At 35.6% G+C, this 15,437-nt stretch overlaps 1 protein-coding gene across 2 annotated transcripts in view; it reads right to left on the minus strand.

The window, feature by feature from the left end:
• fstl4 (follistatin-like 4) overlaps positions 1-15,437 on the minus strand; it is a 191,855-nt gene that overhangs the window by 23,276 nt on the left and 153,142 nt on the right. For both annotated transcript variants that reach the window (XM_055197188.2, XM_055197187.2), the window contains exons 7-9: positions 10,012-10,178; positions 1,972-2,092; positions 167-328 (exon numbers count right to left, since the gene is read on the minus strand). In XM_055197188.2, coding sequence (XP_055053163.2) covers positions 167-328; positions 1,972-2,092; positions 10,012-10,178 — 450 coding nt within the window. The remainder of the gene's footprint in view (positions 1-166; positions 329-1,971; positions 2,093-10,011; positions 10,179-15,437) is intronic.

The following is a 15,437-nucleotide window of genomic DNA, read 5'->3' on the forward strand; positions in this document are numbered from 1 at the left end:
AAGAAAAAGTAGCAGAAACTTAAAAGTAACTAAGTAACGCAAGTTACGTTAGTTACTTTTTGAGTAAGTAACTTAGTATTGTAATGCATTACTTTTAAAAGTAACTTGTTTATTTGTCTGTTTATTTAACTGACACTGAGATGAAGGGACATGGATTTAATCTTACCAAGCATTGAAAGCTGTTTTGATCCGTGTGGCTGGAGTTCCAAGCCATTCTTTAGCCAGGTGAGTTTAGGGTTTGGAATACCTTCAGCATGGCAGTGAAGGCTGGCAGCCACACCGGGTTCCTGTGCCTGAGTCTCTGGATAGACCAGGATTACTGGAGGCACTGTGTTTGTGTGTGTGTGTGTGTGTGAGAGAGAGAGAGAGAGAGAGAGAGAGAGAGAGAGAGAGAGAGAGAGAGAGAGAGAGTGAAAAACAAACACACAAATACAGAAAATAACATACGAAGAGAAAAGAGTTAAGGAGTGATTCAAATTCAGAATAATTTTATGTTAGTTTGAAATTGTAAATATCATTTAATAAAAGCCATGAAACAACTGAGAAATGGGGTTGGTGGTTTCAAACTGCCAAAACATGCACGGCTTAAGGTTTCTTTTGCAGCTGGATCATTCTTCATTGAGAATGATTTGACTTACAAAACAAGCTCTCTAACAATCACATTCATTGTCTCTGTTAATTGAAAATCCTTCAAGCCTTTTTCCTCCCTGCATATATAACACAGCAAATTAAAATGGATTGTTATCTGGGTTTTTGTTGCTTCTTTATATCTCACGATGAAACAGATGCTTTGTAATTAAACAGTTCAATCAAAAAGCAGAAAATAATTTCCTATAGCAACACAATTTCATAAGCATTGCAGGCAGACAAATGACTTGTTTCTCAGTACATAACTAAATCAAGTCCTTAGGTCACGTTTTATTCATAGACCTTCTGAAGCTGCTCCCAGCTGTAATTGAAGCACTGAAGCTAGCATTGGTGTCCTTACACAACTTTGTAGCAAATCTTTCTTATCTCTCTGCAGCTTTCAGCATCTCTAATCACACAGCTCTCTGATCAGAGGTGGTATATTTGAGATTTACAAAAAGTCTCGGCCCTTATGCGGCTTTCACATAGGACACGGTGTGCGCTGAGCTCGCCACTGGGTTCAGCGCAGCCAAGATGGATACCCTGTTTGAATGCCCGTTTTCTATTGGTCACGCGGGTAATCGTCACAGAGAGTGCAGCGCAAAAGTTAAACTATTTTGAACCTTGACTGCGCTTTGGTCGACACAATAACAAACCGCCCTCGCACGCCGCAGGCCAATGAAATGAATGGGTTTCATAGCGCAGCGCATACCGCGTCCTATGTGAAAGCCCCATCACTCTTTTTACTCACAACTGGAGTACCACAGGGTTTAGTCCTGGGTCCGATTCTCCATCTACACCAGATTTCCCTCTCAGACACGGTGGATAATTTGGCCAGACACTACCACTACATTCTGCATATAAAAAACGAAAGAGGCTATTCCCTAACTACTGTGCTGATTGGCTTGTCACCTAGATTCTAGTTTTACATGACTATTGCTAGTCCAAAAATCCAATACACTGTCACATCAGACAACCAATTTTACGAGCAGATGCAAGAAACATTTATTTAAAATCTTTACACAAATCTTCACACATTCTAACACAAATCATTGTAATTGAATTTGGTAAAAAAATAATGAAATAGTATTTTTGTTTGGAAAAACGGCTAATAGTCATTACCATTCATCTAAAGTTATTGCCAGTTTTGAACAGGAACATAGATGAACATTAACATATTCCATGTATATTGGAGCAGAATAGTCTCCACTGAATATGTGTACAGTATAGATAGAATTTTCATGAACAACAATAATATGATGTTACTGCAGAATGCCTAATACATGTAATTTGAAAAAACTTTACCAGAACAAGTTATGAGATATGAAAGGCTCTACTACTAACCATTCACCTGGAGCACGTGGGTCTGGGACAGCTCTTCATAACCATACGCATGACAGCTGTAGTTCCCCATGTGAATAGTAGTCACCTTCGTAATGTAGAGTGAGCCATCGTCACCGAAATCCTAATGGAACAAGCGAGAAAGACGGAGAATTAAACAGCAGGAAGTCACCGGATGAATAGACTATGCATCAACATGCGTCCCATGAGCCAGCGGGCACAGGGCTTTGTTTCTCACTGTCACACTTTCTCTGCCTGATAAATGGTAAGGGTTAAAAATATAGCCAACATTAAGGTGATTAATGAAGCCAGTTGTGGTTTTGTGAGAATGCATCCCTTCATCCTCGGTTTCGGGGAGACTCTGGGGGGATTAAAACATTAAACTGTTTTGTAGTTATATGAGCTCGCGGAGGGTAAATGATTTAAGGACGCGAACGCTCACTTTTAAACCCGAACACACCTGCAGCTGTATGGGGTGAACTTTTAAAAAGGTCTAGGCTCTGGAGAGGGAATGAAACGGCTATTTGTTGGTTTAGGAGGTTATCACTAATCCAGCTAGATGAATGATCAGAGTACATAAAAACATTATTTTGCTGGAAAATACTAAAGTGCACACAAGCTTTGGAATAGAAAGGACATCACTGACTCTCTTTCAAGGGCACAGATGCTAAAAACCAATGACAAAAATAATAGTTTATTATTTAAACAGAGATTATTTGACTGATAATACTTCACCTCTGCCACGAGTCAATAATATTGTGCTGCACAAAAATCATTAATATTTTTAATTACTTATCAATAAAATGTAATTGTAACATTAATTTATATTTCTTAGCATATGTTTTCTAATAATATGAATATTAAGGTACAAAAGAAAACTATTTGGGGTAGTAATAACCAACATACATTTCTATGGTATAAATGGATGTAAATGTAAATGTTTTGTCCTGAATCTTTGGAATGATCTCAATTTTATTCTAATTTGTCCTTCCCCCAAAACATCATAGGAAATAAAATATTTAATTTTAGTAGTACACCTACATTTGATTGAACAGCTAAGACACATTGTCTTCAACATACTGTACCTGCACTGCTTCACTGCTTTGCTTTAACAAAACTGTTTTCATTCCACACAACATTTTTCAAGCTGGATTGAGGTCAAGACTCTAATCTATCCATTCCCAACCTTCAACAGTTCATTTACTGCTGTAATTTACTCCTTTTTTACCTCACACACTGTCATGATACCCTGCTTCTTCCCAATACAGCTTTAAATTACTCTAAACTTAACGTGACCTGAACACCAGACAACACCACAGACCCACAGCAACATACTGCTATCTATTCATATTCAACCTGTTTGTTAATAATATGACTAAATGTTGTTAGTATAACACAGAGAGTTGTGGTCCTGCAATAAAGCATATAATAGAGTAGCAGTAAGGGGTAACACTTTACAAAAAGTTTGTATGTGGCAACAACATTAGTCAATGCATTAGCTAACATAATCTAACAACGAGCAATATGTTTTATAGCGTTTATTAATCTTTATTGATGTTAGTTAATGACAGTGGTTCTCAAACTGAGATGGTGCAAGAAAAAGTATGTGAACCCCTAGGAATAAACTGGTTTTCTACTGTGATTTGCCATAAAATGTGATCTGATCCTTATCTAGGTCACAACAATAGACAAACACAATGTGCATAAGGTGACAACATACAAATAATTATAGTTTCTTGTGTCTTTTTTGAGAACCCCCATTAAACATTCATAGTGCTGGAGGAAAATGTAAGTGAACCCTTGGATTTAACAGCTTGTTGAGCCTCATTTGGCAGCAAATACTTCAAGCAAGCACTTTCAGTAGTTCTAAATCAGACCTGCGCATCGTCCAGAAGCAATTTTTGCTCATTCCCCTTTACAAAACCGCTTTAACTCAGACATATTTGTAGGATGTCTGGTGTGAATCGCTCTCTTGAGGTCATTCCACAGGTTAAGGTCTGGACTTTGACTAGGACACTCCAAATGGCACATTTGTTTTTCTTAAGCCAGTCTGTAGTGGATTTACTACAATGCTTAAGGTCATTGTCCTGTTGCATCAACTAACTTCTACTGAGCTTCAACTGGTGGACAGCCACCCTGACATTATCCTGTAGGATTTTTTTTTAACTTAATAATTCATTTTACCCTCAATGATGGCAAGTGGTCCAGGCCATGAGGCAGCAAAGCAAGCCCAAATCATGATGTTCTCTCCACCATACTTCACTGTTGGGATGATGTTTTGATATTGGTAAGCTGTGCCCATTTTGCTCCATAACATTTTTCCCAGAAAATTCAACTTTTGTTTCATCAATCTATAAAATATTTTCCCAGTAGCACTGGGGTTTGCCAAGGCTTCAGGCTCACAGCAATGTTTTTCGGGAGAGCAGCGGCTTCCTCCGTGGTGTACTGTCAACGACACCATGCCTGTCCAAAGACTTGCGTATGGTAGACTCAGGAACAGAGCTGTGTGCCCGTTCCAATAATGTCTTCAAGCCTTTAGCTGTTAGTTGTGGGTTCTTCTTTACTTCATTGAGTATTCTGCATGGTGTCTTAGGAGTCATCTTGACTGCGCCCACTTCTAGGAAGGGTAGCTACAGTATTTAACTGTCTCCATTTATAGACAATTTGTCTAAGTGTAGACTGATGGAGGTCTAACATTTTGAGATTGTTTTGTATCCCTTTTCAGCCTTATGGAGTGCAACATCTCTTGATCAGATATCTTTATAAGAGCATGGTTTAGAAGAGCTGATGCTTCTTAAGGACAGCAATCTTAAAATGTGTGATTGGCTTAATATCAATCAAAGTTGCACTAAACCACACATTTAAACTCATTTTATTAATTGGACTCCAGTTTGCCAGCTTCTGACAAAAAAGCTTTCAATAAAGTAATTAGTCCATGGGCTCACTTACATTTTCCTCCAGCACTGTGAATGTTTAATAGGTGTTTCCAAAAAAGACACAAGAAACTGGAATTATTTATGTCTTCTGAGCTTATGCACATCGTGTTTGTTTATTGTTGTGACCTAGATGAGGATCAGATAACATTTTAGGGCAAATCACTGTAGAAAACCAGTTCATTCCTAGGGGTTCACATACTTTTTCTTGCCACTGCATATGAAATACATTAATTTATCATAAATTCTGTATAATTTAACATCCAAAAAATGTAAGCTTTTAACCAATAACACTAATTGAATATCTTTTGTTTAATTAAAAGTATTAGTTTGAGATTGTATTATGTCATGAATTTTCTTTTGGGGGTGTGCGCGAAGGGATGCACCCTACATTGGGGGTGGCATGCCGAAAAGTTTTTGAGAAATATTAAGAAAATTGCCTTTAAAGTTGTCAAATGAACACAGTTTGCTAATGATAAGTATTTAGGGTAGTACAGTTACCAAAATGGATACTTGGAACATGGATACTAAATATCCTAATGATTATTTTTTGGCATTAAAAATAGATAATTTTTCAGAGGCGGACACTACTTTCTACATAAAAGTACATTTTTGAGTATTCGTATATTATCAGTGTTTTTCTTTGGAAAACATACATTCCAAAGCATATTATCATAATTTTTACTCCACTACATTTTATAATTTCATGTTTTGGGTTTATATTTAATTTTTAAGTACATTAAACATCTAGTATTTTTTTTTACTTTTACTTAAGTTAAAAGTACTTTTGTACTTTTACTCAAGAATGTAAAAGTACACAGTTTTAATGTAATTAGGTATTAAATCAATTTTAACATGTAATATAAAAGGAATACACATGCTTTTATGCTTTAGAATGTAGTGAACATTTTTTAGTAAAGTAAAGTCAATTTTTTCCAAGACAAACACTCTGAGTAAATTTTCAGCATCTGTGCTGTATCAAAGTACTCAAGTAGTGTCCGCCCTCTGATTTTGACCCATATGCAAATGTAAATTTAGAATCAGTGCAACTTTCTGTGTTCTCATCTACTATATTTCTGAACTTGGATTCCTGTTTAAAGCTGTTAAGATTTGTTAATGCTGTAAAGCACAAATTCAACCGGCAAATGACACCACACAACGTATGCATTATAAACTTTGACAAAAACTTTTGCTTGCATTAAAAATCAATGAAAAGCACGCTGTGGTACTGATGGTGTAAGATTCATAGTTGTAATAACACCCAGACTAATAGTGCTTGTCAAATATGTTGCCCTAAAGATGCTGCAGACTCGTTGCATGTTGTTCTTTTGTAACTCCAACGTGTGACAATAATGATCCAGGAGCAAGGTAACAGATCTCAGAAACACAGAGTTCTTTACCCACATTAACACACAGAGAAGCAAAAAGAGACATTTGCAAAGCGCTCCATAAAATAACCTGCTTTTAAAAACCGAATCTATAACTGTAAGTCTGCACTGACGTCTTCTGCACAACAGTCTTTACACCATAATCAGTTATCTTCATAAAATAAAGAACTCATGTTCAGGTAAATGAGTAATTGTCCATCGCACAGCAAAATGAAAATGTATAACACTGCAAACACCCTAAAATAAAAAGGAAACTAAATCTACTTTAACAATAACAATAATGCACAGAAAATAATGCATGTACGCTGTAACGTGATCTCATGAGAATATGTGTGTATTTTTACGTTTCAGTGTGGTTGTACCATATGTACATTTACTTACGTTTAAAACACACTGAAACGTATAATATCGACTTTTGAGAGGACTAATACGTACAGCTTTACAAACGTACAAATTTTTACGTAGCCTAAGTTATTCCTATTCATAAATATTAAACTTTTTTATTCAAGACAGTTTACCCATTTAAGTAATGAAATGATTATGATATTCAGAGAATTTCACAATATTGAACATTTTCAAAACTTTAAAATGAATAAAAAAGTTTGTATTTATTTAACTATTTTTTAATATTTAGTTTGTTTGCCATGACACACAAAAATGCGTTTTCTCTAGAGCTGGGCATAGATTAATCTAGATTAATCTCATACAAAATAAAAGTAATTTTTTGCATAATATATGAGTTTGTGCTGTGTGTAAATATTATGTATATGTAAACACACACACATACATATATGTACATTTAAGAAATGTTTTATTTATATATAATTTTTTTATTTATATATAATATAGAATATATAAAAATAGAAATAAATATATATACACATGTAAATGTTTCTTAAATACATACATGAATGTGTGTGTATTTATTTAAACATAATTATTACACACAGCACAAACTCATATATTATGCAAAAAATTACTTTTATTTTGCATGAGATTAATCTAGATTAATCTATGCCCAGCTCTAGTTTTCTCCTATGCTGTTATCATTACTACTATGCAATAATTACAACAAAGTACAACATAAATTCCCAAAAGATGTTACTTTTATTCATTTGCTGTAATCCACATCTTTAAAATTCATACGATTGCGAGGAACAGATCCAAATTCAGCTCTTTTTCAAGAGATCTTGATCCGAGTTCTTATCAGCAACCTTAAAGTCAGATTGCGCGTTCAGTATAATATAACATTAAATTAAAATATCCTGCCTCAAGAAACTTTACGACACATTGCTTTACGGCAGTGATAAAGCTCATTGGATTTTTGCGTGCCACGTGACATTAAAACATTTCCAGTCCTTGATTCTAATTGGTCGATAGTTGAACTTTACTCCACTTTGCATTGTGCCTAATATGATAAAGCAGCTTCTCGTACCTTACTGCTTACTTAAATATCTCTGTTTAACACATTTACTCTCAGGGGGTCCCAGCTTCATGCTTCTCTCATCTAAGGGGTCCTTGGCCCAAAAAACTTTGAAGTCCCCTTTGAGAAAGTCACAATTTAGAAAGCATGTACTTTTTTAAAAAGTGCATTAATCAAAACCCTTAAACAGCTATTTATTTAGAATTGTAATGTTAAAGGCACACATACATTTAAGAGAAGAGAATACAAAAAGAGATTTATGTATTTATACATAAATCTCTTTCCGGCTCTTCATCTATCAAAACAAGTAAATGCTGCGTGATGCGTCTAATTTTGTTTCTGTTTAAAATGCTCATGAAGACCAGGCTGTAGTCAAACGAAGCAGAAATACAGCGCTCTCATTGTCTTGACAGTTTTTATTTGTAAAGTCCTCTGCTCTACATTAAAACATTTCTAACACTAGTCTGAATGATTGAGTCTAGTTTACTGAGTCTTTACTGGTGCACATTATTGTTGACCCGTGTGTCGTTGTTGATGGGGTCAATGTTTCAACATTAAACAAACACTTCATTAACATGCAATTAGAGCATTTTAATGAGCGAGTGGATGAACGCAAGCCCATGCTGTCAGAAAGGCATGTGATCTGAACACACGCTTGACACACCTCATTAAACACTTCCCCTTCCAACTAACAGCACATCTGCATTTTAAAATCACACATGATTTGCAGTCTTTGAAATCAGCATGGCTCCTGAGACCAAAATCATTATGTCATTTCCAATTACAACATGATACAAAGTGCAGGAAACACAAACATGTTTAGTAATTGGATACGGAAAGCATGCCTCAGAAAACAGAGCATGTGTCCTTTAATGAACATCATAATCTTCATCAGTTCTTCTAAAAGATTGTTTTTCTTTCAAACATACTGATCAATGCAACTGCTTTCCACCTGATCTTGTATTCGTCAGGATTTTCTATCCAAATCTAAGAGGCATTATAAGGGGTGGTTCACTTTTCACGTATTTTGCAAGCAAAAATACATTATATCCAGTGTAGACACACGGCAAGCGCACTTTTTTCAAGGTGCGTCGGCGCTGCAGACAGTTGAAAATAATGCAACTTTATAGAAGACCTATCTCATGTATAACTTTAGGTTTGCATCCGTTCAGATTCAGACAAATTTATTAAAAGCAAATAATAATGATACATATTTTTTATAATATAAAAAACACTTTTCATACATATGCAGATGCACACAGATTTCTATTTTCTCTCTGGTATATCTACAGCATTGTGCATGTTTATTACAACAGTTTAGCATGCAAATGGGTCGATGACAAAGAAGGATGTCAGAGGTAATGTGAACAACAAATCATTTAGACCATAGTTCAGTTTTTAGAAATGTAATCTTGCTATTCATGTTGAATTCCTACTGTACCTTTGGGAAAACATTTCAACATTAAAAAAAAACTACTGATGTAATGATACTGCAGGGCTGTAAATATATTTACAATAACAAAAATCAAGATTAATTTATTTGACCTTTATTTGAACAAAAATACCTATTAAAAAGTTCATGGGCAAGATTTACTAAATGGGGCAAATTAGAGTGAGAGCGCAATTCCAAAAAAAAGCGCAGTTGTGAGTGGTAATATCTGCAGGTTATTTACCAAAAAAGTGCAAATTAAATAACACAGGCACAACAGCTGATTTCCATAATGACCAATGCAATCTATTATGAGCAGCGAAAATTAGTTCAGGAAATAAGCAGAGCTGATGAGGTGCGCTTGATTCAGCACCACGAACATCGCAGAGAAAAATTTGGGGTGTATAATCCCAGCTAACAAAGCCATAGTACACTGAAAAGAACTGGAGGACAAACAAATGAAGGTTTATAAGAAGTTTTGAAATGCATGGTGTGACTTCTAGACTATTTTATTTCCTACAGCAAATAAAAAATTTTGCTTAGCAAACAATATTTTTGAATAATATGTTGCTTTGGCATTCCAAATAAAATGTTACATGTTAAAACAATCCTCTGCATTGTAGCATGTGCTCTCTGATGTGATGTCTCTTCTTTAGCAATAATTTCAGCCATTTCAAGTGCAAATTTAAGACATGCTTTTGTCAGCGTTAAATAATGGCACAAATACCAATAATATTACAGGCGCAAACTTATATATATATATAAATCTCATTTAATTATATATATAGTCTTTTGAGGTTTATAATCATTTTTATTTTCTAATGTTCAAAGTTTCATTCCCAAAATGACTGTGTTCTGGTGTGTACTTACATTAATATCCTCCAAGTCCAGAAAGTTAAGGGTTATGCCGTTTCTCATCCAGATGATTGGAGGTCTCAGTGTTCCCTGTATGGCACAGGTAAGTACAGCGCTAAGACCGACAGTCACTGTTGTGGTGCTCACACGCTTCTCATCTGCCAAACTGAGCTGGATCACCTCTGCATGAAATAAACACAACAATTGATTTCAAGCAGGACTCCACCTTTACAATATTGTTTTTTTGTTTGTTTCTTGTATTTTCTTTTATTAATTTTAATGTCTTGAATGTTAAATAGTTTGTTATAAAAAATCTGTCATCACTTAAACCCATATGAGTTTATTTTTTATTTTAAATTGCATTCTGACAAAAACGAAAAACATTTTGACATAATGTCAAGAAAAAATATCAATGAATAATAATGTATATCAGTCTTCTCCACAAACCAATAAATTGTATAGCTTCAGAAGATAATTTTTTTATATTCAGTGGCAGCTGATCAATAGGGGCGCCGCCCTCCTTAAATTTGGCCAGGGAAGAAAGCTCATTTAACATGTTACCAAAAAGTTAAATACATAGTATGTGTGTGTGTGTGTGTGTGTGTGTGTGTGTGTGTGTGTGTGTGTGTGTGTGTGTGTGTGTGTGTCTGGGGCGCCACCCAAATGAGTGTCTGTGTAGGTCAGTAAACTTGATAAAAGCATGTGAGTTCAGGCTGATCTATAATTGGCTTGTTTCAGATCCACCTTGGGGTGCAGCACTGTGCACTCCAAACCCTCCCACTTTTGTTGTTAGCAAATCAATATTGTTTTTGACCTCATGTGATTGGACCATTCTCATAGCCTCATAACCATGTTGCAGATTGTCATGTAACTGATAGTTACAGTGCTGATCAGTAGAAGCAAGTGAAATAGCTCAACATAAAAGAAAATATACTATTTTATTCTCACAAAATCACCATTTACAAGTCGTTCAGTGGAAGAATAAATTAAGGAGCTTGGACCAGAAGTGTTGAGCTTACACTATGTGCTTTCCCAGCTCTTCTTACAGCAAACAGAGTTGGTTATCTGGATGCGATGTAAGTCATGCCTTTTATTGTTTTCTGTTTGCTGTTTCAAAGTCTATGTCATAGACTGCGTGAAATTTTGTGGCACATTTGAGCGGGCTTTGAGTGGACATAATGAGAGAAAGAGCTGAGATAATCCAGTATATTCCATGGCTTGGTCGAATTTGTTGCTTTTCTTGATGGAGTTGACGGAATTGTTTTACAACAGTCTAAAGAAACCTCTGTGTTTACTGATAATAAACCCACATTATATTCAAATTCTCAGATTCATAGTACATAGTATTTCATGCTTTAACAGCTGACTTCAGTACAGTAACATTTTGTGCATTTTAGCTAAGCAGTAATAATACATCGTCATCTGATAAATGCAGTCCTGCATTATTACAGTAAAAGTTTGATTTTGAGTTTAAGCATCAGCCGCCACTGGATATAGTGTTTACATTTACACATTGACAGCCCCTCCTTATCTTTCATTGTTATCGCATAGAAAACTGCTGTGTGAACATTCATCTGTTGTCTTTATGAGGCTGAAAAAATCAGGGCAGAATGCATATATTTAGCCAATATATTTTTGGCTAAACTGTCTTTTAATAAATGTTGTTTTATTATGTAATATATTATGATACATATAACATCTGTCCAACATTTAATGATTTAAAGTTTCAGAAAATGTTTTGCCATGACAGCTTGTTGATGTCAGTTTTACAACATCACCTGTTTCAATAAGTGAATTTTACAGACAATCTGTCTGAGGACGGTGTGTGTGTGCGTGCGCGCATGTCAGTTTCAATTCTGTGACAGCCTCGGTCACTATCAGACTCATAACATGATGCTTGTGAGATTTCCTGACAGTTTCAGGTGGGTTTAATTCTCCTAAATGGACAGAAGTAATTTAGGTGATGCTGAGAAGTCTAGCGCATAGCCGCACACATTGATTTGCTCTGGCTAGAGATAAAACGGGTTCCTGTATCCGATCCACCTGTCAAACTGCAGCGACAGGTGCAGAATGCAGCAGTGCTGGGTTAATATACTGTATACACTTCTCTTCTCATTGCTCTCCAGTACACACAATGTTGCTTATGTTTATTTAATCCCACTCAAAGTATTTTAACACATGCAAATCAATAGCTAACAATAGTGAACAGTTTATACATGAGAAGCATTTTTAGGTAACAGGCTACTTTTATGAAAGCACTAACGGCGCTCTTCCAGGTGCTGAACTGTTTTCAACCCATTCCCCGCCAGCTTTTTTTTGAAAAGTTGCCGCCAGCATTTTTTTGTGATTTTCACAAAGTTTCACAAAACACCTTCCAGGAAAATGTTATTCTAAATATTAACACAAGAGCCTCAACTCTCAAACACTAAACCCAAAACACAGCTTAATTTTTTTCAACCGAATATGAAACGTAGCTTCTGCCTTTCAAGAATCAGTGGAGGTCGCATCGTTTTAATTTTCTATACATCTAGCAAAAAGCAACTTTGTTTTTCCGACAGTTACTCTGAAAGAAGAGGCTCGATTTAAGGTTGTTTACCACAACATCACACAGACCATAGTCTCTGTGGAACATATGCCAGACAAATCACATAACTATGGCCATGGCGACCCTCCCCATTGGATAAGGTTGACATGACATTATCTCTGTAATGACTCTTTGGGTGCATCCCAATTCATGGTCTTTGGTGGAGTTGCGTCACTTGCTGTTATTCCCGCCCACTACGCTTGTCATCGGGACAAAACAGCTGAGATATCAGACTTTAGGGAGCCTGATATTTTTTATTTTATAAAAAAAAGACACATTGATGCAGATTAAACTATCCAACAGTATGTAAAATTCACCGACCTATGATGCAACATGCACAATATTGCAGCAATAATATTAATTGACATCGTTAAAACATCCTTTATAATAGTAAAAACCTCTAATTTGCAAAATATAAATTTTTATTTAACTACAGTTTTGAATGTTTATTTCAAAATATTCCGAAGTCATTGGTGCGCATTGAATCTTGGGATAGCCAAGGCTGTGAAGGATACATCTATGGGCACATTTGAAGGCTGCATGTGAAGGAGCTTTCGAATTGGGACAGCCTTCCTCACGGCCCGATGACATCATTGGCCTTTAAATACAGCCTTGGAAGGCCGAAGCCCCTGGGAGGACCCTTTGTGTTCCCGGCGTGCCCAAAAATAACCCCTTCTCACAAGTAATTGACTTGGGATTTGCAACATATTGATCTGTTAAATCAAGCTGTTATTGCTGGCACCATCCAAAGGGGAAAACATTTATTTCTCACATAAATAAAATGTTTCCTGGAGGGGAAATACAAGCAGAGTGCCTGCTGAATCAGAGGGTTAATCAACAGTAAATTATGTGCCTATATTCATAAACATTACATGAACTATACAAGTTATATAGAAACTCACAACAGCGCTCCACAGCGCCAGAGACATTTTGTCAGTAACTGTATTCACTGGAAATCAAACATATGAATTTGAGATTGCAACAGTGTCATGATCTACCAGTTGACCTACAAGTTAAAAAAATATGACAAAATAATTTAATCCATTAACAACTGACTAGCCATAAGTATCTTTTTAATAAACTGGTCAAGAAGACTTACATTTATACATTAAGTTGCATTAAGGTTTGTGATGCGTTTTCTGATTCACAGCATGTTAGGTTTTTAAAGGTGCTAGAACAATAAAACTATGAACATGAAATAAAAACCACCCCTTGTGTAAAATAAAAATGCACAACACCTGCGGGCTGCAAACACTCTGAAAAAAGTGTAAAAATAAAGTAAACCGTTTTAACTGCAGGACTGCTAATGTATGCATAGCTGCCTTTGTATATTCATTAATATATTTCAGACATCCTTTATAAAACAGCTAGCAAGAGAAAATATGTTAACTGTGTTGTGTGATGTCTAATGGATTATCTTGGAGGTGCATGAAGGGCATATTCACTTTCTCTACAGTATGTGCTGGACTTGACAAATAAAAAACAGAAAGAGATGCTCATGAGAATGTGGGAATTATGGTCTGTTCTGAAGAAAATGTCTTAGATGGTGGGAGGAGAATATCACACTTGTGATTAGATTTGCTTTTCATGCAGAAGTGTAAAAACAAGCCCACAGGGCTGTGATGGGAGCATTCATGCTTTTGTATTCAAACAAACCTTGACGTTTTGTTTTAGTATTCAGTGCTTTGAAAAAGTAAATAAATTTCGTTTTGATCAAATAAAAACATTTGACATTTACAAATCACAGTGAATGACTGATCGGAATGTGAATAAATGTGGTCCACATATCTTTCAATATTTTTCAATTCGTGGCAAAGGAATTTTTTCTTGGTTTTACACTGATTCAGGCTGTAAAGGTCTTTACTGAATCACTGATATGTTATCACGTATGATATTCACAAAACATTAACAGTCCAGCACTAACACAATGAATCACAGCAGCACAATAACAGAATACCAAAAATCAAGGCAAAGCTTGATATTGTGAAGTGTGGAATGATGTGAGATGTTGTTTCATGGAAATTGCTAATTATCTTCACGTAATAAATTAATGTATTATTACGTTTGATGCATGTTAGATGCTGTATAGCCTCCACTTCCACATTTGTCCACTCATATTGCCATAGTTTATACAACCCGAAAGCGGTGAGCATGGCGCGGATATTAAGTCACTAAAAGGGCAACAATTACAAGGGAGACAACGGGACGAGTCATTATTTAAAATAGTAATTTCTCTGGATTTACAAATCCTTGGGAACTTTTGGAACAACTTACTCAACTGCATTAAATATATAACACTGTGCTTTTTGTATATTTCATTACAAAAATGTTACATATTGTTGGTTTAAATCAGTAATTCTTAAAGTGTGGTCCACGGACCACTAGTGGTCCGCCAACCAACCCTAGTGGCCCGCCAAAGATGACCTAAACCAGGCAAGTGTTTATACAATCGTCACTTATTTAAGTAGATTTTTAATGCACTTGCGAAACTGTGATTTCAGTTCTTGCCATTCTGTTTTAATAACATAAAATGGATGGGTGGCTAGAGGAGTCAAAAGAAAAGATCAAGCATCAACTGAAAGCAGCTAAAATCCACAGATCTATTTTGTTATTTACTAGTTTTTGTTTCATGTGTAAAATCCCTGTAATTTTAGTGAACATTTTTTTCAGGATTTTATTGTTAGGCTTACCATAGTTACAACCATAGACTTCCTTTACCAACCACCTCACTTTTAAACTAAATGGCTCTTTGGAATGACATTAAGTGGGACCTAGGCTGTTACAGTATGTTTGATTGCAGTTTTTTTACATGTGCAGTTTGTTGTTCATATTAAGCTGCAACTCATTTCACATTTAC

The sequence above is a fragment of the Misgurnus anguillicaudatus genome, chromosome 9, assembly GCF_027580225.2.
Source record: "Misgurnus anguillicaudatus chromosome 9, ASM2758022v2, whole genome shotgun sequence".
NCBI classification, from domain to species: Eukaryota; Metazoa; Chordata; class Actinopteri; order Cypriniformes; family Cobitidae; genus Misgurnus; species Misgurnus anguillicaudatus.